We start from the raw sequence: 26,759 nt of genomic DNA on the forward strand, positions 1-26,759 counted from the left end.
TTTATGCAGTGCTTGAGACACCAGAGTATATTTCAAATGTTCAAATGTCTTTAAAATAAGGAAAATTTTAAATGACAATATTGCAACGAAACAGTGTTTTGTTTGTTTGTTTGTTTGTTTTTTTATCACAGCAGAACCTTTCTATTCACCATGGCATCTCAAATGCGAAAAATACAGAGGTCCTCCTTCAGCAAAACAGGTAAGTCAGCTGAGGAGGTGACTCCTGTCCTACAGACGAGGAACTGAGCTCAGCCCACAAGCTAGTTGGAGACTGTTTCATGTGTGGAAACACCTAGACTGTGAATCCCCTACAGCCTGCTGGAGACCACGCTCACCTCTTCACTGAGCCTCTTTATACATGCATCCAAACACTCTGTCAGCTGACAATCAACCAAACTGACAAAGGTGAAAAAGAAGGAAAACCCTCTGGAATTGAAGGTTTTGAGGGTCTGAATGGCTGCAGGTGTGTTTACACTTCTGGCAGGGGAGTATCTCCTTCTGCTAGAAACCCTCCCCGAACTTCCAGTTACAAAAAGGGACAGATCTGACCAGAACAACTAATGAGCTAGTAATTAGCGCTGATGCCTGGGGATGCTGGAAAAGGGGATTTTGCCTGATTCAGAGCATGTACATGAACACCCAACCTACACATGAATTTTAACTGTAAAGCTATTCAGTATTCTGTACGGGGCTCTCTTGATGTCTGCCAGTTTCTACATAGAATTAAATACTTCTCTGAAGCAGGGACCTTAACACACACCTTCCACACATATGTGTCTGTGACTGCAGGAGAGCCTTAGTCTGGTTTGGGTCTTCCTCTGTCACAAACCCCCTATTTGATACTCACCACAGCATACCTGGGCACAACACAGAAGATTCAGATACCATGCTCTTTAAAGGCATAAACAACTAGAAAGGAGATGGCCTACTCATGACTTGTGTCTTGAAACACCCCAAGACTTCATCAAGAGTATCTTGCAAGGGGACATGGAGAGAGACAGAATTTGGTGCATGTGACATCGTGTAAGGTGAGTTTACATATAAGAATTGATAACTCCAGTGACTGCAATCTGATCAATATATAATCAGACCACTCTCCTTGTATTCTGCTTCCTGAAGGTGTTGCCCATTGATTAACAAAACATGAATAATGTTTTTTGATAAGTGATTGCTAGTGATCCCACAACAGAGGCAGTTCAGATACAGATTATCGTGTTCTGGTTGCTAACTCTAATACAGGGGGTTTTTAGGCAGAAATCAAGAGAGTTACTTCTTGAAGGCAAGGACTTTTTTTTCCCTTCCTGAAAATAAAAGAGGAACACAGAAGTTCCAGGGATGTGGGTTATCTTGTACCAGAATCACAGAATCACAGAATCACAGAATGTTAGGGATTGGAAGGGACCTCGAAAGATCATCTAGTCCAATCCCCCTGCCGGAGCAGGATTGCCTAGACCATATCACACAGGAATGCGTCCAGGTGGGTTTTGAATGTCTCCAGAGAAGGAGACTCCACAACCTCTCTGGGCAGCCTGTTCCAGTGTTCGATCACCCTCACCGTAAAGAAGTTTTTCCTCATATTTATGCAGAACCTCCTGTGTTCCAGCTTGCACCCATTGCCCCTTGTCCTGTCACTGAGAAGAGCCTGGCTCCATCCTCATGACACTTGCCCTTTACATATTTATAAATATGAATGAGGTCACCCCTCAGTCTCCTCTTCTCTAAGCTAAAGAGACCCAGCTCCCTCAGCCTCTCCTCATAAGGGAGATGTTCCACTCCCTTAATCATCTTCGTGGCTCTGCGCTGGACTCTCTCTAGCAGTTCCCTGTCCTTCTTGAACTGAGGGGCCCAGAACTGGACACAATATTCCAGATGCGGCCTCACCAGGGCAGAGTAGAGGGGGAGGAGAACCTCTCTTGACCTGCTAACCGCACCCCTTCTAATACACCCCAGGATGCCATTGGCCTTCTTGGCCACAAGGGCACACTGCTGGCTCATGATCATCCTGCTGTCCACTAGGACCCCCAGCTCCCTTTCCCCTACGCTGCTCTCCATCAGGTCTGTCCCCAACTTGTACTCATACATGGGGTTGCTCTTGCCCAGGTGCAGGACTCTACACTTGCCCTTGTTGTATTTCATTAAATTTCTCCCCGCCCAACTCTCCAGCCTGTCTAGGTCTCTCTGAATGGCTGCGCAGCCTTCCGGTGCGTCAGCCACTCCTCCCAGTTTTGTGTCATCAGCGAACTTGCTGACAGTGCACTCTATTCCCTCATCCAAGTCATTAATGAATATATTGAATAGAACTGGTCCCAGTACTGACCCTTGAGGGACTCCGCTAGACACAGGCCTCCAACTGGACTCTGTCCCATTGACCACCACTCTCTGGCTTCTTTCCTTCAGCCAGTTCACAATCCACCTCACTACCCGATCATCCAGACCACACTTCCTCAGTTTAGCTGCGAGGATGCTGTGGGAGACTGTGTCAAATGCTTTACTGAAATCGAGATAGACCACATCCACAGCTTCGCCATCATCTATCCACCGGGTTATGTCCTCATAAAAGGCTATCAAGTTGGTTAAGTATGACTTCCCCTTGGTGAAGCCATGTTGTGTGGAGGCTTGGTTAAGTGAGAGGGGGCATGATTTCATGCCACGGAGCAGTCTGAGCAATCCAGGCTTTGAGCAAGAGTTGGGCCCAGAGCGAGTCACCTTGGACTCTCCTTGAACACTGCAAAAATGCAGCAAAACAAGAGCTTGGCAGCTGCAACAAACAGATAAAAGAAACAGGAAAAGGGGAGGGGGTACTCACTGCTCTGTGTATCTAAATATATAGACCAATCATATATGCTACTAGTACGCGTGGACAGCAAGGCTTTACCAATGGAAACGCGGGCTTTGGTGCGTGATCAGCGTGCTCTCTGCTTAGAGTCTATATATATCCTGTACGTGTAATCATTAAACGGAGAACTTCCATACTCATATTGGGATTGTGTCGTTACTCCGGAACCGTCGCCCAGCACCCATGAGCCGTGCCCTCGACTTCCCCTTTTCTTCAATGTTGAGTGCCCGTAATGATCCCCCTATCCTTGATGTGCCTAGAGACAGCACCAAGAACAAGTTGTTCCATCACTTTTCCGGGGATGGAGGTGAGGCTGACCAGTCTATAGTTACCCGGGTCCTCCTTCTTGCCCTTTTTGAAGACTGGAGTGACATTCGCTTTCCTCCAGTCCTCAGGCACCTCTCCCGTTGCCCACGACTTAGCAAAGATGATGGGGAGTGGCCTAGCAATGACTTCCGCCAGCTCCCTCAGCACCCGCGGGTGCATCCCATCAGGGCCCATGGATTTACGGATGTCCAGATTGCTTAATTGGTCCCTGACCCAGCCCTCATCAACCAAGACAGATTCCTCCTCTATCCTGACTTCTTCTGGGGCCTCAGGGGTCCGGGGCTCCTCAGGACAGCCTCCAACAGTATAGACAGAGGCAAAGAAGGCATTCAGTAACTCCGCCTTCTTTTTATCCTCTGTCTCCAGGGCCCCCACCTCATTCATCAGTGGGCCTACATTGCCTCTAGTGTTGGCTTTACCTGCAATGTATTTGAAGAAGCCCTTTCTGTTGTCCTTGACCTCTCTTGCAAGGTTTAATTCCAAGGAGGCCTTAGCTTTCCTAGTTGCCTCCCTACATCCTCTGACAACAGACTTATATTCCTCCCCAGTGGCCAGCCCCTCCTTCCATGGTCTGTACACTCTCTTCTTCCACTTGAGTTTGCCCAGCAGTTCCCTGTTTAACCATGCAGGTCTCCTGCTACCCTTCCTTGACTTCCTACCTGCTGGGATGCTCTGATCTTGAGCTCGGAAGAAGCAGTCCTTGAATGCTAATCAACTATCTTGGGCCCCCTTACCTTCTAGTACCCTGTCCCATGGGATTTCCCCTAGCAATTGCTTGAAAAGGCCAAAGTTGGCCTTCCTGAAGTCCAGGGTTGTGATTCTGCTAGCTATTCTGTTCCTGCCACATGAGATCCTGAACTCTACCATCTCATGGTCACTACAACCAAGGCTGCCCTCAACCTTCACCGCTTCAACCAGACCCTCCTTGTTACTGAGGATAAGATCCAGCAGCGCTCCTCTCCTAGTTGGCTCATCCACCATTTGCATCAGAAAGTTATCATCAACGCACTGGAGGAACCTCCTGGACTGAGGATGGCTGGCTGAATACGCCTCCCAGCAAATATCAGGGTAGTTGAAATCCCCCATGACAACCAGGCCCTGTAATTGAGAGACTGCTCTCAGCTGCCTGTAGAAGGCCTCATCACCCTCCTCATCCTGATCCGGTGGCCTGTAATAGACACCCACAACAGTATCACCCCTGCCAGCCTGCCCCTTAATTCGCACCCACAAACTCTCAACTCGCTCCTGATCTGCCTCTGGACAGAACTCAATACATTCTAGCTGCTCACTCACATAAAGAGCAACTCCACCACCTCTCCTTAGCGGCCTGTCTTTCCTGAACAGGACATAGCCATCCATGACCACATTCCAGTCATGCGAGGCGTCCCACCAAGTCTCTGTAATTGCCACTAAATCATAGCCCCCCGACCGAACACGGATTTCCGACTCCTCCTGTTTATTCCCCATGCTGCGTGCATTGGTGTACAGGCATTTCAGGGAGCGAGCTGAGTACACCGATTTCACCCCAGGGGGATGGGAGGCCTCCTGGTCTGCCTCAACACTAGAGCGTTGCCCCAGTGGTGCAAGCCCAGCTACTACCCCATCCCCCTTCGAATCTAGTTTAAAGCTCTCCGAATGAGCCCTGCTAATTCCTGTCCCAGAACCCTTTTGCCCCTACGACATAAACCTTTCCCATGTATTACTGTCAGGCCTGGTGTCTTATAAAACCAGCCATTATCAAAGAACCCAAAGCCCTGCCTGTAGCACCAGTCTCGTAGCCAGGCATTTATAGAGAGAATCCTACTATTCCATCCCACGTCATCACCTGAAAATGGAAGGAGGGAGGAGAAAACAACTTGTGCCCCAGACTCTTTCACCAACCGTCCTAGGGCCTTGTAGTCTTTCTTCATCCCCCTCAGACTACGGGATGCAGCTTCTTCCCCACCTGTCTGGAAGATCAGCAGGGGGTAGTAGTCTGTGGCCTTCACCAGGTTGGGGAGTTTCCTGGTGATATCCCTGATTCGGGCTCCAGGCAGACTGCAGACCTCCCTGTGATGGGGGTCAGCTCTGCATATTGGGCCCTCAGATCCCTTTAGGAAGGAGTCTCCAACCACTAAAACTCTTCTCTTCTTCCTTGTGGAGGAGGTAGCTATACGCCTGTCAGGTTTTTCTGACTGTGGTGGGACCTCTGATATAGGTTGCCTCTCTACCACATCCCCATTGGACCGGCTGTATTCCACTAGGGCTTCATATCTGGTACCAACCTGGTCTGATAACAAAACCAGTCTTATTTTTTCCCATGGGACCTGGAGGAGAAGCTTTTACAGGTGAAAATGACATTTTATGCAAGGAGAGGCATAAAATCAGGGCAGAGGACCTGAGCTGGAACACTCACAGATACCAGCCCTTGGTGGCTTTCAGACTGAATGCAGAGGCAGAATAGAAGGAGAAATACAAATGTCAGCTGCCTGCTGACGTCTCCAAGAGTGTTTTGTGGGGATGGAGTTTAACGCTTGCTTCTTGGGCGAAAATCAATTCAATGAAAAGCTGTGGCAGAAACAGCACCTTGAAAAAAGTGTGTTATATTGATAGCTGTTTCCACTAAGCTTCCTGACCCGAGGCAGAAAACAAAACGGGCATGAGGCAAAGATGAAGTAGAAAGTTATTGCTACTGAAATCCAAAATGCTTTAGTCAAGGGGCTACCATCTGCTGAGAGAGAAGTGTCCACTAGTGTGTCAATGGCATCCCTGCCGTGGAGGTGATGGTAGATTCTGCTGTGACTATAAAGGAGATGTTTTCTGTGGAAAGGAAACAACTGCTCCAACACCATGGTTCCTGCACTGGTAAAGAGAGCAATTCTCTCACACTGCTCACCCACAGCTGTTGGGGGATTACTGTTTGCAAACTGCATTGTGTCTATTCACTTACTCACTTAAACTTCTCAGATTTCTTGGGCAGCAATCAGGAACATAAGCTATTTGAACACGGCAAGCTTTGCAGGAATTATTATTACTATAAGAGGATTGCAGTACATTTTTTAAATAAAGGAATAAGCAAGCACATTTTCTATTCAGACTTGTATTAGCATATGAGAGAATATTGCCCTTTGCCAAACCTGTGCTGTGAAGAGCTTGTACAACATACAGCCATCTTCTAGTACCTCGAATGCCATCCTTCAAACAGGTTTTTTTGTTGTTTTCTGTGCTAAAACAAGGGGCATGCACTGAATGTCACATAATGCCATCTTCTATGTCATTACTACTCTAAATATGCACCAGGGAAATAAAATAATTTCTTTTTATAATTCAGGAGTATCAAATTCCTCCTTGTCTAACTCAGAATCCTAGAATCATAGAACCGTTCTGGTTGGAAAGGACCTTTAAGATCATCAAGTCCAACCACTAGCCTAGCACTGCCAAGTCCATCACTAAACCATGTCCCTAAGCACCACGTCTACTCATCTTTTAAATACCTCCAGGGATGGTGACTCCACCACTTCCCTGGGCAGCCTGTTCCAATGCTTGATAACCCTTTCTGTGAAGAAATATTTCCTGATATCCAATCTAAATCTTCCCTGGTGCAACTTGAGGCCGTTTCCTCTCGTCCTATCACTTGTTACTTGGGAGAAGAGACCGACATCCACCTCACTACAACCTCCTTTCAGGTACCTGTAGAGAGCGATAAGGTCTCCCCTGAGCCTCCTTTTCTCCAGACTAAACAATCCCAGAACTGCTTATCCTGGCAGGCTAAGAATAGTTCTTCCAGTGAGGCTGAGGGAGCTGGGTCTCTTTAGCGTGGAGAAGAGGAGACTGAGGGGTGACCTCATTAATGTTTATAAATATGTAAAGGGCAAGTGTCATGAGGATAGAGCCAGGCTCTTCTCAGTGACATCCATTGACAGGACAAAAGGCAATGGGTGCAGGCTGGAACACAGGAGGTTCCACATAAATATGAGGAAAAACTCCAGCACCTCAATTCGTTCTTGTAGTAAGGAGCCAAAAACTGAATACAGTATTCGAGGTGCAGCTCAGTTGAAAATGGTGGAGTTAGTTACAACATGGTTTGATCCAGACTGACACCAATTAAAACGCTGAGCATTAACACAACAGGCACAATCCCCATATAACAGTAAGCTGCAGTAAGCATTACCTGCCAACTGCATCACACACAAACTAAAATTTACACACATTAAAGACCATACATAGTGTGTTTCTCCTTTCTGTTTTCATCTGTCACCCTGAACTCATTATTTAATGTGTTTCCGCACATATATCTAGCCCACTCGTTTATCTCTGGGAAATGATGCTTGTCATCTGCTCATTTTTATTTTGAAAACCTACAGAAAGAAAAATACTGGCAAGCATTAAAAACAAACAAACAAGAAACAAAACAGAAAGTTGACCAGAAAGAGAGCTTTAAAAAAATTTATTTATCAATTTAGCAGTGATTTGCAAGCATGGGATCTGATTATTGTGCCTGCTCTCACCTCCGTCTTTCATGGTGTGACAACACCACAGAATCACAGAACGGTTGGGGTTGGAAGGGACCTCTGGAGATCATCTAGTTCAACCCCCTGCCAAAGCAGGTTCCCCTAGAGCATGTTGCACAGGGTCGAGTCCAGGCGGGTTTTGAATATCTCCAGACAAGGAGATGCCACAGCCTCCCTGGGTAGCCTGTTCCAGTGCTCTGTCACCCTCAAAGTAAAGAATTTTTTTCTAATATTTAGATGGAACTTCCCATGTTTCAGTCTGTGTCCTTTGCTCCTTATCCTGTCACTGGGTACCACTGAGAAGAGTCTGGCCCCATCCTCTTGACACCCACCCTTAAGGTATTTGTAAGTATTGATAAGATCCCCCCTCAGTCTTCTCTTCTCCACGCTAAACAGACCCAGCTCCCTCAGCCTCTCCTTGTAAGAGAGATGCTCCAGTCCTCTAATCATCTTTGTAGCCCTCTGCTGGACAATCTCCAGTAGTTCTTTATCTTTCTTGAACTTGGGGGCCCAGAACTACACACAGTACTCCAGGTGTGGCCTCACTAGGGCAGTGTAGAGGGGAGGAGAACCTCCCTTGACCTGCTGGCCACACTCTTCCTAGTGCACCCCAGGATACCATTGGCCTTCTTGACCATCAGGGCACATTGCTGGCTCATGGTGAACTTACTGCCCACCAGAACTCCCAGGTCTTCCTCCACAGAACTGCTTTCCAGCAGGTCAACCCCCACCCTGTACTGGTACATGGGGTTATTCCTCCCTAGGTGCAGGACTCTACACTTGCCTTTGTTGAACTTCATGAGGTTCCTCTCCACCCAGCTCTCCAGCCTGTCCAGGTCCCACTGAATGGCAGCACAGCCTTCTGGTGTATCAGCCGCTCCTCCCAGTTTTGTGTCATCAGCAAACTTGCTGAGGGCATACTCTGTCCCTTCATCCAGATCATTGATGAATAAGTTAAACAGGACTGGACTCAGTACTGACCCCTGGGGAACACCACTAGCTACAGGCCTCCAACTGGACTCAGCACAGCTGATCACAACCCTCTGAGCTCTGCCATTCAGCCAGTTCTCAATCCACCTCACTGTCCACTCATCTAACCCACACTTCCTCAGCTTTCCTATGAGGATGTTGTGGGAGACAGTGTCAAAAGCCTTGCTGAAGTCAAGGTAGACAATATCCACTGCTCTCCCCTCATCTACCCAGCTGGTCATGTCCTCATAGAAGGCCATCAGATTAGTGAAGCATGATTTCCCCTTAGTGAATCCATGTTGACTACTCTTGATAACCTCCTTTTCCTCCACATGCTTAGAGATGTCATCCAGAATGAGCTGTTCCATCACCTTTCCAGGGACGGAGGTGAGGCTGACCTACCTGTAGTTGCCTGGGTCCTCCTTCTTGCCCTTTTTGAACACTGGAGTGACATTGGCCTTCCTCCGGTGCTCAGGCACCTCTCCTGTTCTCCATGATCTTTCAAAGATGATGGAGAGTGGCTTGGCGATAACAACTGCTAGCTCCCTCAGCGCTTGTGGATGCATCCCATCAGGCCCATAGATTTGTGGGTATCCAGTTTGTCTAAATGATCTCTAAACTGATCCCCCTCGACCAAGGGAAAGTCTTCCTTTCTCCAGACCTTCTCTCGTACCTCCAGGGTCTGGGATTCCTGAACAACAGCCTTAGCAGTAAAGACTGAGGCAAAGTAACTCCACCTTCTCTGTATTCTCCGTCACCAGGGCACCCTTCTCATTCAGCAGCGGGCCCACATTTTCCCTAGTCTTCCTTTTGCGGCTGATATACTTGAAGAAGCCCTTCTTATTGTCCTTGATGTCCCTTGTGAGGATGGTTGGCTCACCCTCCTTCTCTTTTCTAGCAGAGATTTACATAGCCCAGGGTACTGGCTTACAGGACTTGACATGAATACTTGTCTCCATCAGTGCTCCTGAGTGATTCATTTCCTCATGCTGATCAGGCATAAGCTTGATTACTTTTCTGAAGTGAGGGAGGCCATTTCGGATACACCTGATCTAGGGTTATACATTGCAGCTGACAGTATTGGGCAAGGTAGCCTGAAGCAATGGAATGCACTTGTAGAGAGAGACATATAAAAAAATATAAGCACGTATGTATGTATGCATATATATACACACAGACACACACACACATATATATGTGTGCTGGTTTTGGCTGGGATAGAGTTAATTTTCCCCACAGTAGCTAGTACGGGGCTGTTTTGGATTTGTGCTGGAAACAGTGTTGATAACACAGGGATGTTTTAGCTATTGCTGAGCAGCGCTTACACAGAGCCAAGGCCTTTTCTGCTCCTCACCCCACCCTACCAGTGAGTAGGCTGGGGGTGCACAAGGAGTGGGAGGGGACACAGCTGGGACAGCTGACCCCAACCGACCAAAGGGATATTCCATACCATATGATGTCATGCTCAGCATATAAAGCTGGGGGAAGAGGAAGGAATGGGGGGGATGTTCAGAGTGATGGCATTTGTCTTCCCAAGTAACCGTTACACATGATGGAGCCCTGCTGTCCTGGGGATGGCTGAACACCTGCCTGCTGATGGGAATAGTGAATGAATTCCTTGTTTTGCTTTGCTTGTGTGCGTGGCTTTTGCTTTACCTATTAATCTGTCTTTACCTCAACCCACGAGTTCTCTCACTTTTACCCTTCTGATTCTCTCCCCCATCCCACTGCTGGGGAGTGAGCGAGTAGCTGGGTGGGCCTTAGTTGCTGGCTGGGGTTAAACCGTGACAATATGTTTCAGTGACACAATTTAAATACAGGACTTATTCAGTCAATGTAATCCAAGAGATACAATTCTCCTTGTCTAGTTCTTTGCCTCCATGTTGTTAACAATGTCTTGGAAATCTCAAAAATTAAAGAAATTAATAGAAAAGACAGAGAATAAAGATAGCAGAAATCTTGTGAGATCACCTAATTTATCCCTGCACAAAGAAAGGATGGATGCAATTTATCCCCAAACACAGGCCTATCCTTTGACCATGAACTTGCATAACCTGCTTGGATAACACACCTCAGTGCCTCACTTTTCTTACAACTAAAAATCTTGTTCTGATTTTTGCTGAGATTGAATAAAAATAATAAAAGATGAGGGGAAAAAAAAGAATAAAGGTTGACTTCCTTCCTCAGAGCTACTTGTCTGACATCTGAAGACTGTTATACTTCATTATCTCAGTTCTCTTTTGCTTGACATCCCCTCTCAACTGTTTCAATATTTCCTGGTAGCATACGTTTTCCAGACCTGTGACCTTGTAAATCTCCAGGTAGCCCACATCTTCCTGGAAGTGCTGTACCCAAAACTCAACATAGCCTTTCAGGTCAGGATTTGCCAACGCCAAGTAAACAGAAAGAACTACTTCTGCTTTCCAGCATCACTCTTGTTTACCCATCTCATTAAAGTATTTGCCTTTTCACACCAGTATGAAAGTGTAAACATGCATTCAGCCTGAGATTCACTGTAACACAGCTGCTTCTCTGCAGTTCTGCTGCCCAGTCAGCCGTTTATAAGACAAGACTGGTGCACTTTGCTATTCTTATCTAAACACAGGATTTCACATTTATCTTGATGACTTGCATTGTATTTTTCCATACCACTTTTCCAACTGTTAAATCCCACCACTACAACTTTGACACTATCCAGGCTACTTGCAGCCCCATTCTGCTTTCTAACATCTAGCAATACAGACCTTACGCCTACTTATCCATTGAGGAATGAAAATAAGAGCAATACTGTGCCCAGTACCTTTCTTAACTTATCCCTCCAGTGTAACAGTTATTATAAACTCACTTGATAACAGTTTAACACGGACCACGTTTCCCCAGCTTGCTTATAAAAATATCATGTGGTACTATGTCAAAAACCTCACTAAGCCTAAGGCATACCACCCACAAAATCACAGAATCACAGAATTTTAGGGATTGTTAGGGATATTCCAGATGTGGCCTCACCAGGGCAGAGTAGAGGGGGAGGAGAACCTCTCTTGACCTGCTAACCACACCCCTTCTAATACACCCCAGGATGCCATTGGCCTTCTTAGCCACAAGGGCACACTGCTGGCTCATGGTCATCCTGCTGTCCACTAGGACCCCCAGGTCCCTTTCCCCTACGCTGCTCTCCGACAGGTCTGTCCCCAACTTGTACTCATACATGGGGTTGCTCTTGCCCAGGTGCAGGACTCTACACTTGCCCTTGTTATATTTCATTAAATTTCTCCCCGCCCAACTCTCCAGCCTGTCTAGGTCTCTCTGAATGGCTGCGCAGCCTTCTGGTGTGTCAGCCACTCCTCCCAGTTTTGTGTCATCAGCGAACTTGCTGACAGTGCACTCTATTCCCTCATCCAAGTCATTAAGGAATATATTGAATAGTACTGGTCCCAGTACCGACCTTTGAGGGACTCCGCTAGACACAGGCCTCCAACTGGACTCTGTCCCATTGACCACCACTCTCTGGCTTCTTTCCTTCAGCCAGTTCACAATCCACCTCACTATCCGATCATCCAGACCACACTTCCTCAGTTTAGCTGCGAGGATGCTGTGGGAGACCGTGTCAAACGCTTTACTGAAATCGAGATAGACCACATCCACAGCTTTATACCATCATCTATCCGCCGGGTTATGTCCTCATAAAAGGCTATCAAGTTGGTTAAGCATGACTTCCCCTTGGTGAAGCCATGTTGAGTGCCCCTAATGATCCCCCTATCCTTGATGTGCCTAGAGACAGCACCAAGAACAAGTTGTTCCATCACCTTTCCGGGGATGGAGGTGAGGCTGACCAGTCTATAGTTACCCGGGTCCTCCTTCTTGCCCTTTTTGAAGACTGGAGTGACATTCGCTTTCCTCCAGTCCTCAGGCACCTCTCCCGTTGCCCACGACTTAGCAAAGATGATGGAGAGTGGCCTAGCAATGACTTCCGCCAGCTCCCTCAGCACCCGCGGGTGCATCCCATCAGGGCCCATGGATTTATGGACGTCCAGGTTGCTTAATTGGTCCCTGACCCAGCCCTCATCTACCAAGACAGATTCCTCCTCTATCCTGACTTCTTCTGGGGCCTCAGGGGTCCGGGGCTCCTCAGGACAGCCTCCAACAGTATAGACAGAGGCAAAGAAGGCATTCAGTAACTCCGCCTTCTTTTTATCCTCTGTCTCCAGGGCCCCCACCTCATTCATCAGTGGGCCTACATTGCCTCTAGTGTTGGATTTACCTGCAATGTATTTGAAGAAGCCCTTTCTGTTGTCCTTGACCTCTCTTGCAAGGTTTAATTCCAAGGAGGCCTTAGCTTTCCTAGTTGCCTCCCTACATCCTCTGACAACAGACTTATATTCCTCCCAAGTGGCCAGCCCCTCCTTCCATGATCTGTACACCCTCTTCTTCCACTTGAGTTTGCCCAGCAGTTCCCTGTTTAACCATGCAGGTTTCCTGGTACCCTTTCTTGACTTCCTACCCATAATATTTCTTTCTATATGGCCCCTTCGCATGTTGCAGAAGGAAATGAGATTGGTTTGATGACTTTTGCTTGCTGAACACAGACTAGCTTTTAGCCATCTTGATACACATACACTCATTATTTTAATGCAAGCCGGGTCACTAAGTTCCCCTGAATACCTATCTGCAGCTTTAGAAATATGGCCCTTTGAAAGATTCAATAACAGGGTCATACAGACTGACTGCGTACAGGATTAGGTCTCCTAGGTGCCTAGGCATGGGAAGCAAAATAAGAGATATGAAGTAGGGATTTTTCAGGCAGAAACGTAAGTTTTCTGTCATATCCCCAAACACCTTGTTTGTTCACCTCCTAACACTAGGTAAGTCTAAACTCCATAGAGCCTGACTATTATTTTTTATTTGGCAATTTTTCAGGGGCCCAATGCGCTGTATCTCTGCGTTTCTAGAAGTGCTTCTGCCTTTATTAAGAAGGCAAAAGCTAGGTTTTCTCCTGAACAACTTCCTGGGTGAAGTTGGACCTGTATGTGTCCTCAGGACTAGCCAGCCAATGCTGAGAGCTTTGAGCTCTTCACATAAGGCAATGATAGCTAACACTTTTTCTTACCTTAGCTGGGGGATGTGGGGCATTGCCTTCCCACTCTCCTTATGAAACAGAAGTCTAATGGTAAGGACACGTTTCCAGGAATGAGGAGTATAAGGGTATATTGCCATAGACTATTATTTTTCATTGAATAAGCCCTGGGAAACAGAGCCCAGAACCCAATCACGCACCAGGCTACAGAGCAATGCTCACTTGTGGTTTTTTTTTTTTCTTTTTTCACTGACTGATTCGGCTTCAGTGATGGTGGAAAGGACCCCTTACTTAAACTATAACTCCTTACTTATGCAATGCTGTTTTGAATAGCTGCAGAAAAAGGAATTAATAATTCAGGTCTTCCATATCCTGCATTAGCACACTATCCCCTAGACTATTTAAAATCAGTGAGGCAAAGACGTGGGTAAAGATATAGGAAGCTCCATATATGTTTTAAAGAGAATGAGCCATCCTCTGGAAAGTATCTTGTTATATTTATTTTATGAAGACTCAGGCAATATCCAGAAATATCATCTAGCTAGTGCTGGCTTCATTGCCAAACTTATCTACCTATTAGCTGTTGGGTTTTAGTGAATGTTCTGTCCTATTATCTCTGTTATTCTTATCATTCATGTTCCAATCCTTGTTTTCTCCTTTTTCAGATCTTGAATGTCTCAAAAGTTTCTAGATCCATTTTAAGGTACCTGCCCAACATAAACAAACATGCAAAGTAGAGGTTTGCTGTATACTGGCTTTGCCAGCAAATACCAAAATCAGTATCTATTTCAGCATTTTTATTATTTTGCTACTTGCCACTATACATAATTCAGAGACCCTCTTGCACTCCTCTCTGACACTTCTGTAATCTCACCTGGCAGCATTTCACCTGTCCCCAAGCCAAGCTGTGTGGCCCAGCTGTGTGTGCAACAGGCTCAGTTGTAAATAATTCCTTCAAGAGCAAAGCCCACCGTTGATAGGGTTGAAGTCTACTCATTACTTCCATGCACGTGTTCTTGAAAGCAGTGACCCACTGGACAACCTAATGGAACGATTTTTTTCTGTGCTGTGCTCACCAGCACTTCGATATCACTTTTTACAAACAAGTGATAAACCCCGGAGAACTATCTACGTTCCTCAGTTGTTATTCCTGATTGATAGATATTTCATTTTTATTGTTTTAATGGTTATTTCATTTTTCTCATTGACCCAAGGAGAGGACAAGAAGTAAATGAAGATATAATATGCTTGCTTCACCACCCTCCTGGAGGTAGCTACACTCAGGACTGGACTGACTGAAACCTAAAGGAGAAGTTACATTACCATTCTTCCCTAGAAAAGACATTTCTTATTTCTTATGCACCTACCTTATGAGTGCACATGGTAAGGGTTTTGTTTTGTTTTTTTGACAAACCAAATCTTTACTGAAACATCAAAACTCATTGAGATCAAACCTTGCTGGGAAAGTATCAGTTTCGTCATAGATTTCTTTGAAATCTAAGATTCCATCAGAAGCTGAAAGAAAATGTGTCACTCGTTCCCCCAGTCCACCAGATTCCCCAGCTGCTCACCAGGCAGATGGAAGGCCACAGTTGCTCCCCTGTACTTCTTGGTGAAGAAGGCTGGGGTTAGGGAGCAGATGTCTCATAGTGAGAAGGTCAAACATCTTCTCCAGAAGGGCTGAGTCCCTTCTGCTTCAGCTCTTTCACTTTGTGTGAAGAGGTGAATAATTAGTCCCCCACACTGAGAACCAGGCTGATTAAAGACTTGATTGATTTAAACTCTCCACATTATACACAAATGCACTAATCAGATAACTACAGAAACTGCCTCATAAATCTTGGTCCAAAAAACATTTAACTCTATACAACTCTTTAAAAAACACAACAAAATTCAACCACAAGTGACCTGTATAACACAGCTGTATAAATTTTGGGAACGCCTCAGGTCTTACCCTGGCTCCCTGAATTAGGCTTTCAACACCCATTTTTTGCCTCACACCCACATAAGAACCAAAGCTTCAAATACCGAGAACTGACAAATAAACCTCAGACCATTCTGTGTTCCGCTGTGAGGCTACGAGCCCTGCAGAAGCTGGGACACGTGTAATTCCAGGCTTCCTATGCACAAAAGTGATAAAATGCTTTGAAGAAAGTAGCACACTGCTTATTATTTTTCTAGGTTGCATTCCTGAATGCTATTAAATCTGCTGTTAGGTACAGGAAAATATTTTCCTAAACTACACTTCCTGCAAAATCTCATATGCCATTGATCCTTTTTTGAATTATCTCCAGCTTGGGAAGAAATGGCAGTCAGAGAGGGCAACAGTGTTGGTTTTTCTGCCTGTCTGCACTGCTCTGCCAGGCCACGGTGAGGATGTCATGCTTTTGTCTGTACCCACAATGCAGGTCTCTGGTTATGCCCAGAGGGCCCCTGGGGTGCCCACACTGCACAGCACTCAGGTAATATCTCCATCCTTGGAGGTATCCAAAAGCCATCTGGACACGGTCCTAGAGGACCTGCTGTATGTGGCCCTGCCTGAGCAAGGTGGTTGGACAAGATCAACCACAACTACCAGCCTCAACTGTTCTGTGATTGTGTGAACCCTGTGGCATACCATGTTCATCTCCACAGGGCCAGAAGATGTGTTTCTAGCAAGGCTGCCCATAGTGTTTCACTTCTGACTTGTCTCCACACACAGTGCTGTGGTCCTCACCTTCAGCCCACCAGGAGGGCCCTTCCTGACATGTTTGCTATTTGTATATGCTTCAAAAATGGGGCACGGGAACACAGGGTTATTCCGGCTGGGAAGTGGACCATGAACTGAGACAAATACAAGGCATGGACAAAACTACGTCAAAGAATAGGGCAGCTGGCAAAGGAGGACTGCCTGGCTTGGCAAGCGAGCAGGTGCAGACCTTTACTGTTTGAGGTGTGACTGCTATCCAAGGAAGAATCAGATCAGTCTGAATTGTGTTTCTGAGAAACTCCTAGATTTGGCTAGCCAGACCATGACCTGGGTACCAGCTGGCTGCTTGCAGGCTGCATGTCACCACTCCTCCCGTGCAATGTACTTGTATGGACCCTGGGGTTGGAGAAGGGACACAGAGGTGAGGGACAGTCTGTGCACTGCAGGGAACTCTTTGCAACCAAATAAAGGCCACTGCTGTCAATTTTTTCTCTACCTACATGCCTTTGTTTTCCTGCACATTGGCTGCATGCAATACAGGGTGTAGGCTCCAAGACAACCTAGTCCATCTATACAGGTTGATTGTGCAGGGAATGGGGGAGGACCTGCACAAGCATGTACCAGCCATGGCTTTGACCATAGGATAACGCAGAGGCCGGAAGGCAGTGGTGGCAGGCAAGACAGGGCTGGCTGACAAGGTCGTTCTCACTCAGAAAAATTCGAACCCCATCTTCTTCACAAACCCAGAAAAAAAATCAATAGGTCCGTGAAAACACTAAACTGACTACAAATGTGGACGATGTGGAATTCCCAGTGCCCCAGTGGTGATGAAGAGGACTGCAGAAGCACAGATGATGCACTGTTCATACTTAGCACAGTAAGTGCTTCTGCCTTCGGTAGACTACACCATCAATCAGCATGGAAACAGGCCTGAGTGTAGAGGTCATACAGAAGACAAAGCAGCTGCAACTGAGGCAGGACTTTCTAACCATCGCTTAAAGCACTGCTGAGCTTGGACCACATTGTCATTCATTCTTGTATTCTATGAGCCAGACCACAACACTGTATGCATGCAGAAAACCTGAGCAGCACTGGAAATAAGTATATACCTCCAGCTCAGGTAACAATTTGGGCTCCAGGTTTATTTTGATGTTTATAAATTTTTTAATGTCATGCTTGCCCAAAGTCCCATGTAGGTTTTCTCAGCATTGCTGCTGTAGCTTGACCCTAATTCCTTTGAAATGGGCTGATATGGTAGTTGTCTGACACGTTTGCTCAGATAATTACACCTCAGCATTCACTTCAGCTCTTCTTGTGCCTTAATATGAACAGAATGGAGTGATTTGGCACTTTGATTTGAAGACAGTGGGAGGTGGAAAATCCACTGCTCCTTGTGAACTTCTCTAAAAAACTGTAAAATCAGTGTTTCTCTGTCATTTCTTAGTTTGCACATTTCCAAACCTGATGGTGGTGACTTAGTAGGAAAGATTATCCTGTGGAAATTTTAAGAATTTCCAGTGGAAGCAGGATGGGAAAAATAATTGCCTTATATTAAATTTGCTAGCATGTTTTAACAAAGGGACGTGTGTATACTCTCTTCCTTCAAGCAATCTTTTAATGTAAGACACGTAGCTACATGGTGAGGTTATGTAAAATGAACCTGTGTCCTACTAGAGTTAGGTGCTTGATAGCCAAAGCATTTTTCTTCTGTTGAATACTGGGAAGAAGAATCATGTCCCTCCTTCTGTGTGTGCAGCTGGTACAGCTAGTTTCTAAGCACGTATCCAAATTACAAATATATTAAACAACAATTTGTGTTCCATTCCTGAAAATTCCCAGAACATTATGAGCTCAGGAACTTCAAGAGACATCAAAGGCACAAAGGAGATAAAACACTATTTTCCTGTTATCTGGAAATTGCCTTAATTATCCAACAGTGTCTAACCACAATATTCAGTTTTATGTTAAATGGTGTTTAGTTGCAGACCACAAATTGGCTTCTCTCAAGTTTTATCTCAATGGCCTCTATACTGATACTCCTGTCCTTACAGTACATGGCTCTTTATAGCCCAAAGCAGAAGAACTGGCAAATTCTAAGATGGATCATAAGATGTTTCCTGAATGTTAAAAATTGATTTGTACGATGATTACTGGCTCCGCTGACGTTTTCAGGATAATGCTCCACAAAACCTTACAGGAATATCATAGCCCATCAGGAATATCAATAATACATTTTTTCTCTGTGCTTGGAACATTACATCACCTGAACTAATTCATTATGCAGCAACAGGGAATCAGTCATTTTCTTATGGATTAACAGAACAGTAATTAATATAAAATCCAGTTTTAGAGACCAGAGTCACTTTCATATGATACAGTGTCCTGTTTGATTTTCGGGTCTAATCATTAAGGAAGTACAAAGCCCCTTCTCATTCATCACATGCATCCCTCCCTTTAACTTATCTAGTTTCAGAAAAAAGATGTAGCAATTAGCTCATGGTTTGTTTGTTTTTTTCATGGACAACAACCTTATCATGTAAAGTTGGTGCTAGCAAGAACTTTTATTGACAACTTTTGATTCTAATTCTTTCCATCTCCCCCCTCTCCTTGAATGTCACCTCACCTACGACAAAAATTATAATTAAGACAACAGTGGAAAACAATAACACTGGGTCTTCAGACTGCTCAGTAGTTTACTATCAGTAATTGGCTTTTCACTGCAAGACAGTATCATAATTTTAATTGTGATTTTTCAGCCAAGGCATATAATGCAGCTCTTCATAGATACATTAATGAATGCTTGCTGCTCCTTTACTGATTCCTGTGTATTTACATTATCAGCCTTAGTAACAACTGAGACTTCCAGCATGCACTGTACTTCAGAAGAAAAGATATCTACATGAAATATTTTTTCATTCAGTGAAAGGTCTGCTTTTTATGTGGAGCTACTCAGGTCACAGTTTTTACAAAACATCTCCAAAACCACAGGGAGAAAAAATAAACTATAGGACTTATTTATTCCAACTGAAGTGAATGACCTAAAAAAAAAAACCCTGATAATCGGCAGGTGTTACCACTGTGTTATGCAAAAAAATCCTTTAAATATTTATAACTGGGCCCAGATTTCAAGGTTAAGGTCCTTATATAATAAACTATTACACTTTAAAAGAATGTACAGTTAAGCAACCAGAACATTTATAATGTACAATCAGTGTACAACAATAGTTTTATGCTAAGGTAAGCAGCTGGAACAAATGGGAGTTATAGCAGTATAAAACTCTAGAAAAGCTGTGATTATTCAGGTATAGGTTCCTATGGCATGTAACTATATTATTTGCATAAATAGAGGCATAGGTATTCAAAACCATGGCTTAAGAAACGAGGTGAAACCACTGGAGGAAGAAAGTTGGAATTTACCCCCCAAACTATCATTTACCCTAAACATAGCTATCCTTGATCAAGAGAATAAAAAACTACCTGCTTCTGTGACTGCTGCAATGCTTTTCTGTTTGTAACACCATTATCATAGAATCACAGAATGGTTTGGGTTGGAAGGGAACTTAAAGATCATCTATTTCCAACCCCCCTGCCATGGGCAGGGACACCTTCCACTAGATCAGGTTGCTCAAAGCCCCATCCAATCTGGTCTTGAACACTGCCAGGGAGGGGGCATCCACACCTTCTCTGGGCAACCTGTGCCAGTGTCTCACCACCCTCACAGTACAGAATTTCTTTCTAATATCTAATCTAAATCTACTCAAATTCAGTTTAAAACCGTTCCCCCTTGTCCTGTCACTACTTGCCCTTGTAAAAAGTCCCTCTCCAGCTTTCCTCTAGGCCCCCTTCAGGTACTGGAAGGCTGCTAGAAGGTCTCCCCGGAGCCTTCTCTTCTCCAGGCTGAACAGCCCCAACTCTCTCAGCCTGTCTTCACAGGAGAGGTGCTGCAGCCCCCTTATATCAAGCTCAGCCATGAGCCTTTCGAAGCAAAGAAATGAGAGAAAAATGGAGAGGATGCAGAAGCAAAAGGAGGAAAGAATGAGAAAAGGCAGCAATAGAAAAATGAATCTGTATCACAATTCCACCAACCCACAGAGTTTTCCTGTACGTTAATTACTGTTTGCAGCATTACTCACTTACCAACATCAGGATCAGTGGCTTGGACTCTTGTTAACAAAGCTTTAGTGGCTGTATTCTCATAGACACAGGCGGTGTAGTGATCAGATGAAAACATTGGTGGATTATCATTAACATCCTCTAAAATAAGATGAATTTCTGATTGACAAAACCTGCCACCACCATCTGTAGCTCGGGCAACCAAGTTGTACGCAGGTATTTTCTCTCGGTCGAGAGGGGCCAAGGATTTCAGCTCACCTAAAATTGATTAAAAGCAGCAGTCGTCATTACTACTGTAGCGGTATCTCTAATTCTAGACAGTGTGAGTATCTCAAAACCATGTATTTCACAGGAATAGGAAAGACCAAAAAAATCAACCTTGCTTATTGTAATGACTGGATTAAAAACTCACAGAAGTGTCACTTCTCACTCTTCACCCAACAAAGTGAGCTGCCAGCATGAATGCAGGGAGGACAAGCCACTCATGGTGGCCTTCAACAGCCTCAACAGCCGACAGCTTCACCCATGTGAACACCACCATGTGAACACCACCATGTTTTTCCAAGTCTGTCTTTTTGTTACTCTCAAGATTTATAGACTAACAGACACAGAAACACATCCTGAATCTGATGACAGTAGCTATAATAAACTGTAAAGTTTTCTAATAATGCTGTTAAAAATAACATCAACATCCCCGTCTCTTCTCCTCACAAAGCAATCTCCAACCAGCTCTGAATTCCTGTATATACCTCTGGCATCTAGTTTGAAACAGACTTCTTATACAGAGACAGGTATCACAATAAACACTAACAGCAAAAAAAAGCGAGCTCATTCAGACTGAGAGCTTTGCCCATGATCCATTTTCCACTGCATAGATAAACAAGTGCCAAACATTGCCACATCAGCAAACAGCCACTACTAGTTGGAAGGTAAGTTTTGGGTTATTTTCGTAAGGGGTGTAATTTGCAGTTAAATACAAAATTTATTCTTGAAGAGGGCAATACTTCCCCTTCCACATGCTGCATAGATGTCCAAATGCCTCCTCTTCCATCAGTAATGCTACAGCAATAGCGAGCACTGCCTTCTGCTAATCAGACAAAGGAGGCACTGCACAGGGAACTTAGTCTATCATTATGGAAACCAAATTCCTAAAAATAACAAAGGAGTGGGATTTTTTTCATGGGAAATGATTTTATTTAGCTTTACTTCATAACAACCATAAAATCTAGATCTTAGCAGAGATCAGTATCTTTTTCCGGACCAACTGCCAAATGTACAAGACCTTTGAAGAACTCCACTGTGTCCAGAAATTCATTACTGATATCCTTTCTCCCCAAAAATCTGTGTGTAAAAGGAATGTCTTTTTTACAGGGTCTAAATACCAATATATCTAGACTAAGGTGGAAAAAGTGAAGTCTGAAGGTGAAGGAGGACCATGCTGGCAGCTTCCCCTCTTCTGCACCAAAAAGACTCCAGGACAAGTGCCCCATACATCTCTGACCTAACTTGAGGTCTGGTAGGGAAACAAAAGGGTCAGTATCCACTCTCCTAATTATAACGTTCAGCCTAGCCAGCAAAGATGTCCCTCTTTCTCCCTCCTACCACCACCACTTCATAAGTGGTCATCCACTCCTGCCACAACTGGAACAACTGGCTGATAACCAAGTGTAACCTAACTCTAGTCAAGGAAACTGGCACCCATGGGTGTCAAGGGATTAAGAACGCTATTTGGAAACATTCAGTTGTCATCTTACCATTTTCTGGATCTAAGAAAAATTTATTGTTCCCAGCACCATAGAGGGAGTAGCGAATTTCACCATTGGACCCAATGTCAGCATCTTTCGCCCTCATTTTAAGAATGACTTTGTTTGATGGAATGTCTTCAGGAAACAGTGCTGTGTATGCAACCTAGAGACAAAAGCAGAAAGGTAAGCTATGCTGTAACAGTATTTAATAGTCTTTGCATAACCTTTTCTTTAAACTCTCTGTAGTGCATTTTTTCTACATAGGAAACAATTCACCTTTACGTAACACGTTCCTAGAAATTCAAATCACTGTGAAGCTTTGAGGTGTCACAAAAACAATGCCAAATTATGACTCTTAATGGGGCTCATCTTAGGTGTTAAATGTGGTCTTATTTGATATCTTCCATTTGTTTCATCAAGACCCATGAAATGGAAACTTTGATGAATGTACTAATGAAGACAACTGTTTTTATCGCCTCATCCAGCAGTGTTTGAGGGAGATACAGACTGTCATTTCCCAGAGTGGTGCTTGCAGTGACAGTCGTCCATCAGTGATAATGTGATGATAGGAATTACATGAGTATATACATACAGATCTCTCTCTCTCTCTCTCTCTCTAAGATTCTGTGAGCAGTACCATTAATGAACTTTGGGTTTCATAGTGTCTTTTCTTTCACACAGATCTTTCTATTGCAGTAATATCAGCTCCCCACATTGCCCTTCCACAGAATAAGAGACAGCTAGTGCTGTGAAAGCCACACTGCATGCATGCCCAACAACATGAGAGCAAGCTACATTCTTCTGCCTTTTCTACTGGGCTTCTGACATCTCCCAGGTTCAGGAAGGCTGGAGTTAAACTAGACTGAAGACATTTCCACATTGGTTGTGATGGGAAAGCACATTTTTTCTGCAGGGTAGGAGACGTTGCCCAGTGCCACCTCACAATGCTTCATTTTTTTCCAAAGCCAACTAAAGCCACTGTGGAGAAGACTTCTCCTCTACCTCTACTAGGCTATTATAATTTCATTTTGGCTTCACAGGACTGTTTCATCCTGTTCCTCTCCCAGATCACTCCAGATTCTTCAACTAAGACCTTAAGGATGAAAATGAGCATCACCTGTGAGTACCTGTAAAGAGCAGGGACACCCATAGGGAAGCCATCACTTTCAACACAACAGTTGATTGCCGTGGGCACTGCTAACTCACCTGTTCACAAATTGGATTATTGTCATTAACGTCAGTGACGGTCACTTCCACAGCAGTTTGGGTTACAAAGAGGCCATCCGTGGCGGTGATGTTCAGATAATAAACGTCTTGCTCTTCCCGATCTAGAGGCCTTTTAACATAAACTTTCCACTCATTCTGAACCAGTCCCAGAGCAAACTTCCCTTTGGGGTTCCCTCCTGCAATGAGACAAGCAACACGCAACAGGCTGGGGCATCCCTTCAGAGCTCCCGCCTAGTTTAAACACACAGATGCATCGCAGAGGACCTGGACTAAGCAGCCCTCATTTGTTTTACAGTGATTGCTTCTTTCAAACTCGCAGACTCAGGAAACCTGTAATGAGATTACGCTCCCTGTGTTTATTGCCCCCTGAATGCCTTGTATGAAAGTGAACCGATAACTTTCAGTGGAAACAAAATCCATTTAGCAGAACTGAAGATGATCTCTTGTTTAGTTCCCCGTAAGGGCAATCAAATTCAAACTGTGAACAATCAATAGTCCTCTCAGGCTGGTACAATTGTCTTTCCACTTAGTCTCAGGAGAGGATGTAATACACCGTAGTTCTTGTTACCAAGACAATTTCATTAGCTGTTGATTATGCAATCAAGGACTGGAAGTGGGTTCTATTAAGGAATCCTCTAATGAAAGCTTTATCATACAGCTGCGCCGTTCTTCTGCTCATTGAAATTCTAGTTTTAAAAAAAAGTTTACATGACACAGGAAGACACATTAGTATTAAATAGTCCTAACACGAGGTCACTTGAGGAGCAATTGGAAGATAAGCACTACAATTAGATCAAATGTATCTGAGAGTAAAAGCTGGTGAAAGGAGTGCAGAAGATGAAGCAGAACAGCTTTTTATCGTGCCGTAACACTGACACTGAACCTGGCAACGTTACTCTTCCACACCATTAAATTGCCTGGTGACAAAAGCAGGTTGGGAGAGGGAAAGTTTTGGTCCACATCATCCTCAGGAAGGAAATTAGGACATGTCACATGTAGAAGGCTACAATAATCAAGGCAGGCACAGTTCTTGTTAATGTTTCCAACAGTTATTTATTCTTTCATCTGAAATGGTACAGCCCCCTGTCTGCTCCATGAAGAAAACACCTTCAATGACCTTTCTCTGAGTCTGGTCTCAACCTCCTGCCAGACTAGACAGTAAAATCTTTTAAACCAATATTGTGGTTTAACCCAGGTAGGCAGCTAAGCCCCACCCAGCTGCTCGCTCACTTCCCCCCAGTGGCATGGGGGAGAGAATTGGAAGGCTAAAAGTGCGAAACCTCATGGGTTGAGATAAAGTCAGTTTAATAGGGAAAGCAAAAGCTGCATGCACAAGCAAAGAAAAAAAAAAATGGATTCATGGCAGGTGTTCAGCCATTTCCAGGAAAGCAGGGCTCCATCATGCATAATGGTTACTTGGGAAGACAAATGCCATAACTCCGAACTTCCTCCTTCTTCCCCCAGATGTATATGCTGAGCACGACATCACATGGTATGGAATATCCCTTTGGTCAGTTGGGGTCAGCTGTCCTGGCTGTGTCCCCTCCCAGCTCCTTGTGCACCCCCAGCCTGCTTGCTGGTGGGGTGGTGTGAGGAGCAGAAAAGCCCTTGACTCTGCATAAGCACTGCTCAGCAATAGCTAAAACATCTGTATGTTAAACCTTTTTTAATCTGTTGTGTGATATAATCACACATTTCTCCTAAAGAAGGTTACACAGTATGTCGATGTGCACTACAGGCCAGATCGGAATACAAGCCAAGGCAATGAGAATCTGTCCATTGACTGGAGTTTTAATGTGACTTCAAAGAAGGCAGACCCCTGCTGATTGACATTAAATTCCCTCTATTCAGTTCAACACCAGCATAAAAAAGCTTAACTTTCCTTTATAAAAGGCTGTAATCTTGTCATAGTGAGTTTAATGTTGCAAACCATTAATAAAAATGGTCTTAAATATTCTTATTTAGCTTCGTGATATCAATCAGTGCTTTCCTGCATATTAGTCCTTTTGTAAAAGGAAATTATTAACTGTGCTGACCAACTATGAAGCAATACACTCAAGGTATGGGTATCCCATTGCTAAGAAAAGAGGAAAGATAAAATCTAATTAACATCAGGTGGTGGCTTTTATGGCTGGCAGTAACACTAGCTTGGATCAATTTTAAAATCACTCTTGCTTTGTTGTTGATGGACTGGCTTTTAAATCTTACATAGGAATTTGGGGAGTATGTATAAAAAAAGCGTTCTTGGGATCCCTTTTCTCCCACTTTACTCCACTAGAAAAGGATCAATTCGAATGACCAAGAAACCTGTGCAATAAGCAGCAAACGTGTAACAGTTTATCTGCATGCCTTTTTCATTAGTGCTACCTTTCATTTTTTTTTCCTCTGGAGTGGCTATATGCTTTGTTGATGGAAGACAAAGACGTAAGTTGTACTATAAAGTGTAACAGAAATAATGACATGTAAACACTAAAATACCATCAAGAAAATATTCTTAAAAAAGGAAAAGCAAAAAAATCCACACTGTGGCCCAGGGAATCATTTTCTAGTACTTATACATATGTCTTGATGCAAATCTCATTCTGCAGTGATTAATTAACTAACTTTTTCACTAATATATGTAAGCAGATTCAGTTTCCTAGGGGTGTTCTAATTAATTAGTTTTTCGCTCTGAATAATGTAGCTTTTCTAAACAGAAGCCTCCTGACTACATGTATTAATGGATTCTTTAAAATCTTTTGGCAGTTTTCTTATGTTCTGCTTTGAATGTCACAACAGTGAAGTGCTAGCTACAGAAAACCCTCCAGTAACTTTTTAGAAAGGCTTTGAGGCTAAAAGAACCAGCATTATCTTTTATCTTTTGTTACTTGAAGTTTAAATAATGCTCTCCCTCCCCAGTCAGCAAATAGTACAAAGCCAAATCAAGCTCAAGTTTAAGTAAAGAAAGAAAACACCCAGATACAAATAAAATGCAGAGACACAGTGATCCAAAATAAACAAATCCTGACACACATCACTACTAAAGCACACACAGAGGGAATTATAACGGTTAAAAGGGAACTGAAAACTAGAAGCCAACAGTATCAGTTTTCACTGCAGTGTCCAGATCTGGGAGGGGGAGCTGAATATTTACTAACTTATTTAGTTAGTTTCTCTCTTACATTTATGCATTTATTTAGATGCTTTAAATTCCCAATTAGAACTCTAGGCATTTGCATCACATAAAATCAATAGGTTTATCCTCCACTCCCTGTGTAAGATGTTGCATTTTTACTGAGCTGCTGAAATGATA

General features: G+C 44.2%; 1 protein-coding gene across 2 annotated transcripts in view; it reads right to left on the bottom strand.

Annotated features, from left to right (window-relative positions):
- Window positions 1-26,759, bottom strand: part of FAT3 (FAT atypical cadherin 3) — a 346,791-nt gene that overhangs the window by 54,051 nt on the left and 265,981 nt on the right. For both annotated transcript variants that reach the window (XM_068425515.1, XM_068425513.1), the window contains exons 10-12: window positions 23,447-23,643; window positions 22,250-22,403; window positions 20,520-20,753 (exon numbers count right to left, since the gene is read on the bottom strand). In XM_068425515.1, coding sequence (XP_068281616.1) covers window positions 20,520-20,753; window positions 22,250-22,403; window positions 23,447-23,643 — 585 coding nt within the window. The remainder of the gene's footprint in view (window positions 1-20,519; window positions 20,754-22,249; window positions 22,404-23,446; window positions 23,644-26,759) is intronic.

Source organism: Nyctibius grandis, chromosome 2 (assembly GCF_013368605.1).
Source record: "Nyctibius grandis isolate bNycGra1 chromosome 2, bNycGra1.pri, whole genome shotgun sequence".
NCBI lineage: Eukaryota > Metazoa > Chordata > Aves > Nyctibiiformes > Nyctibiidae > Nyctibius > Nyctibius grandis.